This window comes from Cucurbita pepo, chromosome LG01, assembly GCF_002806865.2.
Source record: "Cucurbita pepo subsp. pepo cultivar mu-cu-16 chromosome LG01, ASM280686v2, whole genome shotgun sequence".
Classification (NCBI taxonomy): Eukaryota; Viridiplantae; Streptophyta; class Magnoliopsida; order Cucurbitales; family Cucurbitaceae; genus Cucurbita; species Cucurbita pepo.
This window is the reverse complement of record NC_036638.1, coordinates 18,544,833-18,557,683: the sequence shown is the minus strand read 5'-3', so window position 1 is coordinate 18,557,683 and position 12,851 is coordinate 18,544,833. Positions and strand designations below refer to the sequence as shown.

At 35.0% G+C, this 12,851-nt stretch overlaps 2 protein-coding genes across 2 annotated transcripts; both read left to right on the top strand.

The window, feature by feature from the left end:
- The first annotated feature begins 1,887 nt into the window (after positions 1–1,887).
- LOC111787682 (cationic amino acid transporter 7, chloroplastic-like) lies at positions 1,888–5,384 on the top strand. Its single transcript, XM_023667709.1, has 5 exons — positions 1,888–2,280; positions 2,387–2,606; positions 2,698–3,046; positions 3,160–3,382; positions 4,810–5,384. The coding sequence occupies exons 1-5, from the start codon at positions 1,902–1,904 to the stop codon at positions 5,361–5,363; spliced, it is 1,725 nt and encodes a 574-aa protein (XP_023523477.1). The 5' UTR covers positions 1,888–1,901; the 3' UTR covers positions 5,364–5,384.
- Positions 5,385–11,168: 5,784 nt separating this feature from the next.
- Positions 11,169–12,669, top strand: LOC111787675 (40S ribosomal protein S17-4). The gene is made up of 2 exons (XM_023667695.1): positions 11,169–11,295; positions 11,994–12,669. The coding sequence occupies exon 2, from the start codon at positions 12,011–12,013 to the stop codon at positions 12,434–12,436; it is 426 nt and encodes a 141-aa protein (XP_023523463.1). The 5' UTR covers positions 11,169–11,295; positions 11,994–12,010; the 3' UTR covers positions 12,437–12,669.
- The last annotated feature ends 182 nt before the right edge of the window (positions 12,670–12,851 follow it).

Here is a 12,851-nt window from a genome sequence, read left to right as displayed (position 1 = left end):
AATAAAGTGGGTAATTTTCTACATTTATTTATCTTTTTCAAGAAATATCCATAAAAAAATTGATATGATAATTATGTAAAATTATGTAATTTTGATTAAAATGCTTATTTATACTAAAATTATCACTTTATTTGTCATTTTTTTAAATATATTAATTTAAAAAAAATACCTAAACCTTTTTTGGTTAAAAAAAAATAATTATAAAATTACAAAATTTAATAATCAAATAATATTTAAAATTGTCAAATTTTTAATTAAAAAAAAAAGAAAACAAATCGAAATTCCAAATATTGGGCCTAGTGTAAATAATTGAAGCCCAGATGACAAAGGCCCATTAATTTCATCGGGCCCAATAAAGGAATTGGGCCTGGGCTTATGGGTATTTCTTGCAATTTTCGTTAATATTAGGGCTAGAAGGGAATAAGTATAAATTTTATTGGTTAAATACAATATTGTTAAGCAATGAAATAAAATAATCATTAATTTAATTAATTAAAAAACACAGAAACACAATATATTAAGTATTTTAATTTAGAATAATGAGATATTATTTATTTTAGATTTAAACCCGTAAAAATTGATTTTTTTTTATAACGGGTTTATATATTGTTATTTTCCGCTCTTTTAGTCGACAATGCTAATATTACTAATAAGGGTATTCTCGAACCATTGATATCGAGGCTCCCTACAAACAGTCTTTCACGTGCTCACGTTCAAACATATTTTCCAGAGAGCTGAAAAATATATTTTAAAATTTTAATATTTAAATATTTGAAATGCAATGTTTAAACATAATATATGATTTGGTAATTAAGTTTGATTCCACAAAATTATCCCTCGTTGTATATAAATATAATTAATAGAATATGATTTTTTTAAATGTTCGGTCGTTTTGATCTTCAAAATTAGTGTATTTCACTAGTGGATTAAAATATTGTTCCCGCAGTTAAAACTTCGATAAATTACCAATTTATAGTTATTTTTTATTGGTTTAAAAATCGGTTTATAATGAAATAAAAAAGTGATTTAAATTAAAATTTGTTTCAACCGACCTAAAACGGTAATTAAAATCCTTAATAAAAATTTAAAATACATTTTTTTTAAAAGAAAAAAATTATTTTATTTGATCTAATTTTGTTAAATACTCGATCAAATTACCAATCTACCCCTAAGCCCTTTCGTTTGGGGCCCAACGTCTTCGTTGGCTCACTATCTAGTGATTAGCTCTGATACCATACAACGTAAACACACACATCAACCTCACAGTTTTAAAATGCGTCTATTAATAAGAGATGTCCACACTAAGATATGCTTCGTTTTTCGTTTCTCTCCAACTGACTTTATTTATATATATATATATATATATATACTGTAATTAATATTTTCTGGGTGAATAAATAATTTTTTTAGTGGTGTACCTATACCATCACCTAAAAAAGTTTTCAATATAAAATTTTAAAACGTTGGAATATTTGTAGAATCATGTTAATATTTTTATATTATTTTAATAAAATTTAAATATTTATTTTTATATTTAATAAACATTAACATTATTAATATATTCTCTTTTATATTAATGAAATTTGTATTGGCAATTATTTTTTCTTAAACTTAATTTAAATCCTATAAATAAATTATAAATTAAATAATTAAAATAATAAATGTACTTTGATATTTGAGAATAAAAACATAAATTATTTAGTATTAATTAACGTCATTTGTGTTTTAAATAAATAAATAAAAAGGGATTTTTTTTTTTGTTTTTTGTTTTTTGTTTTTTTTTTTTTTTTTAATTTTAAAAAAAGGTAAACAGCTTTTCGGCGATGCCAAGCGTGGCTTTAAATTCGCCACCTCCAATGCAAACCCTCACTTTTCAGTCACGCTCTTACCTCCATTCCGCCATGGACGCCCATTCATCTTCTTTTTCAAGCTTTTCCGCATACCTTCGAGCTCTCTCTCTCACTCCTTCTCGTCTTTCTCGACGGGCCTTCTCCGTCTCCACCTCCTTCGACGAAATGACTTCTACACGATCCACTTCCGGCGTTCATATGCATAGGACTCTCCGCTGGTTCGACCTCGTCGGCTTTGGCCTTGGCGGTATGGTCGGCGCTGGCGTCTTCGTCACAACCGGTCCGGCTGCTCACCAGGCCGGTCCTGCCATTGTTCTGTCTTACGCCATTGCTGGCCTCTGTGCGCTCTTATCGGCTTTCTGCTACACCGAGTTTGCCGTCGATATGCCTGTAGCCGGTGGCGCCTTTAGTTATCTACGTATCACATTCGGTGCGGCTTCCTGATTCTATTTCTATTTCAAATGTGTATGTTTAATTTGATCATTTCCGTGCTTCTTCTCACTCGGAGATTTTTGTTTGTTTGTTTTTGTGTACAGGTGAATTCGCTGGATTTTTGACCGGTGCGAATCTGATAATGGACTATGTGATGTCCAACGCCGCTGTCGCCAGGAGTTTCACTCAATACCTAGGCGCCGCAATCGGTATTTCCACCGCTAAATGGAGACTCGTCGTTCCTGGACTCCCCAAGGGATTCGATCAAATCGATTTGATTGCCGTCGCCGTTGTTTTGATCATCACAATCATCATCTGCTACAGGTCTGTGCGAAATCGAAAATCGTGAATCGTGATCGAATTCGTTGTGAAACTAAATAAGGCTAGTTTTGTTTGCGGATGTTCTGTTTTTCAGTACGAAACAGAGCTCGGTGGTGAACATGACGCTGACAGCGATACACATTCTATTCATAGCTTTTCTGATCGTATTCGGATTCTGGAAAGGCGATTGGAAGAACTTCACCGAACCAGGCGATCCGAAGAACGAATCCGGATTCTTCCCTCACGGAGCCACAGGCGTTTTCAAAGGCGCGTCTCTGGTTTACCTAAGCTACATCGGCTACGATGCTGTATCGACGATGGCGGAGGAGGTTCGTAATCCGGCAAAGGACATCCCGGTCGGCGTCTCTGGCTCCGTCGTGCTCGTCACCATCTTGTACTGCCTAATGGCGGCTTCAATGGCGAAGCTCCTTCCCTACGATATGGTACAGTAAAAAGAGAAAAAAAACACAAAAATACAAATTCGTACAGTCTGATTTACAGTTAAGGGAAATCGGTGTTGATTACATTGAAACAACTTTGTACATGGTTGCGGCAGATCAAGGCGGAGGCGCCGCTCGCGGAGGCGTTTGCGAGGTGGAAGTGGGTGTCGAACGTGATCGGGGGCGGAGCAAGCTTCGGGATATTGACGTCGCTGCTGGTGGCGATGATGGGGCAGGCTCGATACATGTGCGTCATTGGACGGTCCAGAGTGGTCCCTGCTTGGTTCGCCGAGGTCCATCCCAAAACCTCCACCCCTCTCAACGCCTCCGCCTTTCTTGGTAACTCATTTCAACCCTACTCACTTTCAACATTTAATCTTTCAAATTACGCTCGAATTAGCTATTATCATGCATTAAATTATACCAAATATATATTTTCTAGTTTCAATTGAACAACTATAGCTGGAAAAGAATTTGAATATCTGATTTACTGGTCGAGAATCAATTTGGACCTTTTGACCTTATGAACGAGATTTTTTCATATCAATAGCATTGCTTTTTAATCAATATTGAATAGGAGTTTGGGAAATGAATGTTGAAGGGACCTTGAGCATCTGCTGTTCTAAATGGGAGTGTTGGGATAGGGGGAAAGAAATCTTTTGGGGCCATGGTTTTGGTGGAACTAGAAGAGGACCCTTTTTTTTTTTCCTCCCTAAAAAAATTATATGTGATCTATTAATTATCATGATAATTATTTGAAAGAAAAAAAAAAAAGTGGGACCTCACCACTTGTAGCATGAGATCAATGGCTAAAACCCAAGATAGTGAGAGAGATAGAGAGGGTTTTGGTGCAAGTAAACTCCTGCATTAGTTTGTGCCTTGTGGTTCATAATGGCTTAGAGCATAAGATATTCTTCAGATGGTGGGAGAGAGTTTTTAAGCTTTTATAGGATAGCAACACTTTTGTCATGGCTTCACAGGCATCTTCTGTGTTTCAAGAAAAAAGCTAAGGAATTTGTATATAAACACTTGGGGGTCTTCTTGTTTCAACACCATGGAAAATGAAAGATACAGCCTTTTCTAACTGTTTTCTTGCACTTTTCTTGTGTTTGGTTCCTAAGGGAAATTAAAAATTAACACAAAAACTATGTGGGTTGCTTTCGTGTAAATAATGCTTTCTTTCTCCACTCGGGACCCCGTTCGGGACCCAATGTCCTTGCTGACACACCGCTCAGTGTCCATTCCCCTTCGGGGCTCAGAGTCCTCGCTCAATGTGTAGCTTTGATACTATTTGTAACAGCTCAAGCCTACAGCTAGTTCCTCTTATTAAACTGCCTTTCCTAGAGAAAGGTCTCTACACCCTTATAAAAAAATGCTTCGTTCCTCCCTTACTCCCGTCTCTTTTAACCATTAACTTCCCGGGATGTCCTGTGTTGTGTTGCGTCGACCGTGTATGAATCTTTTGTAGAGTTTCTTCTTCCCTTTTGATTTATGTTGAGCCTTACACAAGACAAGGTTTTCACAAGTTGTGTGTACTTGTTTGTGTTCATATTTACACGGTAAGGGATAGGTGGTTTAGATTGGCTCAACTCAACAACAGGACATATCTCTTTGGTTTAACCCAATTTTGAAAACGACCGATCATATTTCGATAAGAATAAAGTTTCTTCATTTATGCTGTCACTTTATCCACTACAATTATTGAGTCTCTGCACAAATTCCTTAATTTCCTGTTGTTTAAATCAATTTTTATTGGTTTGATTCAGGGATTTTTACGGCTGTGATCGCTCTTTTCGTTGATCTTGATGTCCTACTCAACTTCGTATGCATTGGTACACTCTTTGTGTTCTACATGGTCGCCAATGCTATTATTTACCGACGTTATGTGGTGATAGGGAGCACCAAGCCACAACCAACGCTATCATTCCTCTGCTCATTTTCACTCACTGCTATCATATTCACTCTCATATGGCACTTCGTAACTCCAGGGCGTGCCAAAACTGCCTTACTCACTGTCACTGCCATCGTCGCCATCGTTGTCTCGCTAATTTTCAATTGCGTGGTACCTCAATCACGGAAACCTGAATTCTGGGGCGTCCCCTTGATGCCATGGATACCTTGTGCATCAATCTTCCTAAACTTGTTCTTGCTCGGGTCCCTCGATGGCTCGTCCTATATAAGATTCGTGTTCTTTTCGATCCTCGTCGTGCTTGTTTATGTGTTGTATGGCGTCCATTCAAGCTCAGATGCTGAAGGAGACGACTCCCTATTCCTAAAAAATAGGGAGATTCTAGAATTACAAAACAACTTCAAAGTATAGTTTATGTGATTGTTTCTTTTACCCGACAAATTAAAACCTTATTGTATAAAGAATCGAAGAAAGGTTTTCGGAAAGTGGAAAGCTGTAAATATAGTTTATGGGTGTTAAAATGATTTTTTTTAGTTCAACGAGTGGGTCGAGAATTCTGAATCTTTGATTTAATCTCTTAATCGATGATATATTTGAGGTCGGGAAAGTAGGTGGGTGAGTTTTGTTTAAAGGAGAGAGTGGATGTTGACATCGAGTAAGTGTTTACGTAGTCCCATTTTTGCAATTTTATACTCTTTTTAGCTAAATTAATGATATTTTATTTAGTATAGTTTTAAAAGCTATAATCCTTATGATTCGGTTTAAATTTAATAAACGATCATGTTGTTATTATATGGTCATAGTTTCGATCTTATGTGACGTGTTTGTTGGGCACGATAGATAGAGGTGGAAAATGTGAGATCCTACGTCGGTTGAAGAGGAGAACGAAACATTTTTTTTAATAAAAGTATGGAAACCTCTAATTAGTAGACGTGTTTAAAAACCGTGAGATTGACGGTGATACGTAACGGACCAAAGCGGACAATATCTGTTAGTGGTGGGCTTGAACTGTTACAAATGGTATCAGAGCCAGACATCGGGCGGTGTACCAACGAGGACGCTGGCTCCTAACGAGAGTGGATTGTGAGATCCCACATCGGTTGGAGAGGGGAACGAAACATTCCTTATAATGGAGCATTTTAAAATCGTGAGGTAGACAACGATACCTAACGGGCGTGGACAATATCTGTTAGAAGTGGGCTTAGGCTCTTACAGGAAAAACGATGTTTTGTACGAAATGTTGAATCGTACTGATAATTTTAGGGTTTGAGCCGAGTAGAAACTAGGTAGAACCGTCTTCAAAATTTTCAATCCCAAAACTCGCGTAGTTTCTCCACCATGAAGGAAAATAAGAAAGCTATTAACATCTAATAACAACGTCGATCCTATGAGAACCGACCTAAACACAACTCAGTTCTTTAGGATATATGCCTTCGACCTAAACACATACCCTCAACCAAGATATCGCCATACGTTCGAGTCATTCCACTCCAGTACATTTTCTTAGTTCAACACATAAGAGCGAGAGATTCGAATCTCTAACTTCTTGATGAATAATTCGTGTCTAAACCAGTCGAGTTATACTCAAAGTTTGTCATCTCCATACGTCGTTAAACTAAAAAAAAAAAAAAAGCCGACGCCATGACAAGGTCTACACCGAAACCATTGGACTTAAAATGACGCTTTACCCCTTCTTAAATCAACACTAACCACTACTTTCAAAGAGAAAAAGGAGGGGCAAAAATGGAAAGAACGAGTACATTTTTTAGAGAGAGAAAGAGAAAAATCCACAATTTTTTTTTTTTTTGAATCTCCAAATGGCTTGCTTCTAATTCACAAAATTCTAATTTAATAAGAGAATTTTGACCCGACCACTTTTCAGGTCCTTCTTGTTCGATAAACTTGTATTCGAGTTCTAAGATTCTATTCGATCATAAATATTATTCTTTAGGACCATCTATTATTATACGCATTATTTTTTAAAAATAATACTCGAGACGTTAGTATAATATATATATATATATATATTTTGAATAATTATACCTTTAATTTTTTTTGGGTAAGTTTTATTTATTTATTTATTTATTCGATTATATATATATATTTTATTTTGTATTTTGTAAGTGGATTTTATGGTAATTTAGTTGTTTTATTTAGGAGATAATAAAAAATTAAATTATTGTTTTATCAAAATAAATATCAATTTTTATTTTTAAAAAATTATTTAATTAATTTATTATTTAAAACTTATGAAATTGACCTTATGAATATCGTTATTTTTATACTAGAAAAATGCGCGTGACAATGGTATGATTAGGAATCACATAAAATTCCAAAATTCCATGTCACAAAGTGACTCAACCTTTCTCCATAACGAAAACAAACAAATAAAAATATATATTTTAATTTTTTAAATGGTTGTAAATTTTTCGAGTGTTGAGACATTTTTTTAGATGTAATCGAATTGCGTTCGGGTTCTAAATTTTTTAAACCGAACCCAACTCAACCTAACCATAAAATATTTGAATTGAGTTACGTCGAGCTGGTTCGAATTGTTCAACTCTTTTATTTAATTATTAAAAAATAATTATAAAGTAATATAACTAAATTCATAATTCGATCTAAATAATACAAATTGAGTTGAGCTGATCGAGTTTTTTGAGTCGGGACGGGTTTGTTTAAAAGTGGGGTCCACATGAAATTGACCCAAGAAACCCACTAAAAGCCATTTGAGGCTTTTCCCACCACAGCTTGTAATCAATAATACCTTTTTTTTTTCTTCTCCTCAATTCTCAAACCCCATTTGACTTTAGTTTTTTTTAATTAAATAAATATAATGCTAAAAGTGAAGAAATTGTTTTAAAAAATGAGATTTTTTTTTTAAATTTTCTTAATTAAAATATTATTTTATTTAAATATTTTAAAATTTATTTTATTTTAGTCCCTACACTTTCAATAAATCTTAAAATTAGTCACCGTCGAATTCAAACAGACAAAATATGAAAATTAAATTTGGATATTTTAAAATATACCGATAAAATTATAAAAAAATATATTTTAATTTTTTTTCTCTATTTATTTAATTTTTTTTCCACTTTCGGTTGGTTTATTGGTGATAGGATCAAGTATTAAATCCCAACTTGTGAAAGCATATATATATATATATATATATATATATATATAATTGTGTGGGAGTGGGGTATGAGAGAATATATGTTATTTGCAAGTGGGGATTGAAAATGATTTTTTTATATTAAATTTTTAAAAAAATAAAATATTTTAATCAGCTGAATTATGTTTAAATTGGTAAAAATAGTGAGAAGTTAAATTGTGTTTGAAGGTATAAATTTTAATATAAAGATAGGACGAGAGAGAGAGAGATTTTTCCTTATTAACTAAATGGGGTCGAGGACAGATGTTTTGTATTTTTTTAATAGAAATTATATTAAAAAATAAAAATTATCTATTAAAAATTATTTGAAAGGAAAATTCATTGAACGGAGATATTTTAGTACTTGCAAGAGCTGGAGGCCACCGTTAGCAGATATTGTCCAGTTTTAAAATGGTTTGTCAAGGAGAGATTTCCACACATTTACGTATAACCGTTAGTCTCTCTCTAACTAAGATGGGATCTCACAATCTTGGTACATTTAAACGTCAAATTTTGGTTGTCACTCACTTCCCATCAACCAGTGAGTCAAGCCAATTTGTTATTGCGCCGCCTACGGCCAAACGACGTATGCTCAAGCTTCTGGTAATGTTTATTCAATTTTTTTTTTTAAATATTTATTGAATTTTAATAAGAAAAAACCTTGTCTTAGAAAGTATTGGTGGAGGTTTTAAATTAATTTTTTATTCATTTAATAAAATTAAGATATTTAAAAAATCAAACGAAAATTTGAAATGGGGTGAAGTCATCTCCATCTTCGAATTTAGCTAATTATTAATGATCCATTTCATTTGATCCATCAATCAGTTCAAAGCTAAATGCAAACCCAGCCCATTAATAATCCGCGAGGATCAAACCATGGATTCTTCAAACAGTTCGTATCTTGTTTGAAAAATCAGGGTAGAAAAGGATTCTAACAACAGTTCAACAATTTGTTTGCGTTCTCTGGAAACTGTTCATAATCAACCATTAAAGATTCTTTCTCTCAATGCATCATCTGATCTGGAATTTTTGTTTCGATAGCTGTCGATGAAGCTGCCTGAGATGTTCTTCGTAACAATTTAATGAGATTTCTCCATGTTTGCCATTTTGCAGAAAATTCAGGAAGATACGAAGAGAAGAGGTTCTTTCGATTTCTTGCATCGTTATATCCATTGTTGAATCCAATGTTGATTGTTCTTGCAAGGGAAGGTTTGCCATGCCTAATTTCTTCTTAGGGGATTGCACGAAGGTACATTAACGTCAAATATTGTCATTAGTTGATGTTGCACGGCAACTGTTTGATGAAATGCCCAGCCGAAGTTTTGTGTTGTGGAACACCATGATTGGGTCAGCTTACTCATAATGGTGAGGAGAATGAGGCTCTTGGTCTTCCACCGAAGATGCAAAGAGAAGGAACCCTTCTTGTGAATTCACAGTTGATGATTGTTGGGAAGTAGTCCTACGTTAGCTAATCAATCATGAGTTTATAAGTAAGAAATACATCTCCATTGGTATGAAGCCGGTTGAGAAAATCAAAAGCAAAGTCATGAGTGCTTATGTTCAAAGTAGGCAATATCATACCATTGTGGAGAGAGTCGGGTTCTTAATCTGGTATCAGAGTCATGCTTTTAACTTGGCCATGTCAATAGAATCCTTAAGTGTCGAACAAAGGGTGTACTTTGTTTGAGGGCTCTAGAGAAGGAGTCGAGCCTTGATTAAGGGGAGGCTGTTCGAGGGCTCCATAGGTCTCATGAGAGGCTCTATGGTGTACTTTGTTCGATGGGGAGAATTGTTGGGAAGGAGTCCACATTGTCTTATTAAGAGGATGATTATAGGTTTATAAGTAAGGAATACATCTCTATTGGTATGAGACGTTTTGGGAAAATCAAAAGCAAAGCCATGAGAGTTTATGCTCCAAATGGATAATATCATACCATCGTGGAGGTTCGTGTTCTTTGCGTCTGTGCAGCATTGTGAATGTCAGCTGCCTCATGCCTTTGCTGTTAAGGCGGTGATGTATATGAATGATGTTTATGCAAAATGTGGTTTGATGTAGGATGGGGCTTGTGTCTGTGAGTCCATGCCTGAGAGGAGTGTTGTCACATGGAGTTCAATAGCGGCACGGTCTGTGCAAAATGAACTGTATGAGGAAGCTTTGGCATTGTTTCAAACAGCTCGGGAAACGGGGTCGAGATGAGGCGGAGACTGAAACCGAGCATGATCTTCACCAAGTGGGAGAGTGTAGAAAACAAGAGTTTTTGAGGTATCACATAACGAGAAGCTCGGTTTAGAATATGTGGAATCTTACATCGCTTGGAGAGAGAAATAAAGCATTACATAAGAAGGTGTGAAAATCTTTATACTCTCTCTAGTAAACACGTCTTAAACCTTTGAGGGGAAAGCCCAAATAATACAACATCTAAGTGGGCGGTGGACTCGGCTATTCCACTCCCTTCTCACTAACTTCTCTCCGCTCTCTACTAAGAAAGAGAAGTTAGTGAGAAGATTCACTCGNAAAGATTCACTCGTGGGTCAAGACAGGGTAGGTTTACCATCAAAGTTCTGACCGTCACCAATGATATCAAGTAAACCAGTTGGACGCTTTATTCCATTTTAATTTCTCATGGTCAAATTTAGTCTCGTACTCTATATTTTTTTTTAATTGGTAAAAAAAAAAAAAAACACAATGTGAATAATATACAGAAAAGGCTAATATATACGAAAATATAGCGACCAAAATAATATTTTAACCAAAATACTTTATTTTCACTTTAGAAATGATATATTAATAAAATTACATTTTAGTCCTTGAATTTTTTTCAAATTTGATATTTTAACCTTCAAATTAAGTTTAATAACCGTTTGGTCCCTAAAAATTTATTTATTTTTCCTTATATATTTATTATATTATTTTTTCCTTTCCTAAATAAATGTAAATCGTTAATAAAGAAAGAGGGAAAAAAACAAACAAATCGTGAACCGTTAGATTCAAATCCGAGTTCAATCACGTGACGTGGCAGAATCTGAATGGATAAGATAAAAAAAATACACGAAATCATACTCCAGAGGCAAGAAACCCTAAAGTAGCCCGTCTCTTATATCTCTCCCTCTCTCGCATTAGGTTTTCTCTCAAGTCGCGGCGGCACCACAACTTCGCTCTCTCTCTGGTACTCGTTCGTCCTCTCCTTCCAGGTCTGTTCTTCGAACTGGATTTTCTAATTCTCTTCTTGATGTGCCTTTGTATATAATTGCATGTTCTGTTCGCGTTGAGTTTTTCAGTTATCGAGTTTGTTGGATTCATTCTTAGTTCTTCTGTTTCTGAAAATTTAATTGACCGTAGATTCATTCTTAGTTATCGAGTTTTTTTTTTTTTTTTTTTTTTTTTTTTTTTTTTTTTTTTTTNAGAAAGAGAAGCATCTATCGCCATTGTTATGTTGCGGGCGTTTTTTTTACTTTGGTTGCTATTCTGTGAATCATGACCCCTTTTTGATTTGGAGATGTTTGAGGTTATATGTTCTTTGTGATGATCAATGGTTTTTAAGAAGCTTGTTGCTACCTGATGTTGGATGTACATTTTTCAAAAAATGCATGTCACAAGATGTTTATGCATTTTCTGTTTTCATTTATCAATGTTGTTCTTAAGTTTTTCTTCCAAGCGCAGAGCAGGGTTGGAAAAATTAAAAGGAAATCAAGGTCCATTTGTAGTTCTTGTGTGTGGAAAAAATACCACCTAGATTTAAAGGGTTTTGAACTGAGTGAATTGATTCTTGATCTTGCTTAAGACCATTAGGATGTATGTTTAGGATTTTGTTTGACACTGTCAGATCTTTTTCTGGTTGAAAAACTTGTGCAATCTAGGTTAGGCTGCTGATTCTCGTTGTTTTTCCCAGGTAAAGTTCGGTAGAAGATGGGTCGTGTTCGTACCAAGACTGTGAAGAAATCTTCACGCCAGGTGATTGAGAGATACTACTCTAAAATGACACTGGATTTCCACACTAACAAGAAGATCTTGGAAGAGGTTGCGATCATCCCATCGAAGAGGCTCCGAAACAAGATTGCTGGTTTCTCAACCCACTTGATGAAGAGAATTCAGAAGGGTCCAGTCAGGGGCATCTCATTGAAGCTGCAAGAAGAAGAGCGTGAACGTCGTATGGATTTTGTTCCAGACGAATCAGCTATTAAGATTGATGAAATTAAGGTTGACAAGGAGACACTTGATATGCTTGCTGCTTTTGGCATGTCAGACATTCCTGGACTCGTTGAGGTCGAGCCACAGGCTATGGCTCCACTCCAAGCTTTCGGTAGGGGTGCAGGTGGCCCGAGGAGATACTAAGGTAATTGAGGTTACGCCACTGCTTTTGGGAATTAGAAGTTTTTTGTTATTCAATATCTTAAGGCCATGGACATTCTTGTTGCTAGTTCTCTTCAGATTTGTCCTTAAATTTGGTACTTGTCTTTTTAGTTTTGACTTTGAGTGGATGTTCAAATCATTCTGGACATGGATGATGATACTTTTGTTTTAAGTATTGAATATTTCTGAAGTTAACATTTTGCTATTAGTCATTCTTCACAGCTGCAATTTCACTCTTATGCACTTTGATACTTTGATAGCGATTTTGTTTTGAGCGGTAGGTTTTTTAATTTGTATTTAAACTTTCTTAATGTATCTTTTGTTTTGTTTTTTTCAATCTATTTGTGGGTTTCTACTGATTTCTTCAAGTATTTAACCACAATTTCTAAACCTTTTA

Excerpts from the sequence above, each read along its gene's own strand:
- LOC111787682 (XM_023667709.1), top strand. The coding sequence starts at position 1,902 with ATGGACGCCCATTCATCTTCTTTTTCAAGCTTTTCCGCATACCTTCGA. Across the intron at positions 2,607-2,697 it reads ACAATCATCATCTGCTACAG|TACGAAACAGAGCTCGGTGG; the intron begins GTCTGTGCGAAA and ends TCTGTTTTTCAG. Across the intron at positions 3,047-3,159 it reads AGCTCCTTCCCTACGATATG|ATCAAGGCGGAGGCGCCGCT; the intron begins GTACAGTAAAAA and ends TGGTTGCGGCAG.
- LOC111787675 (XM_023667695.1), top strand. The coding sequence starts at position 12,011 with ATGGGTCGTGTTCGTACCAAGACTGTGAAGAAATCTTCACGCCAGGTG.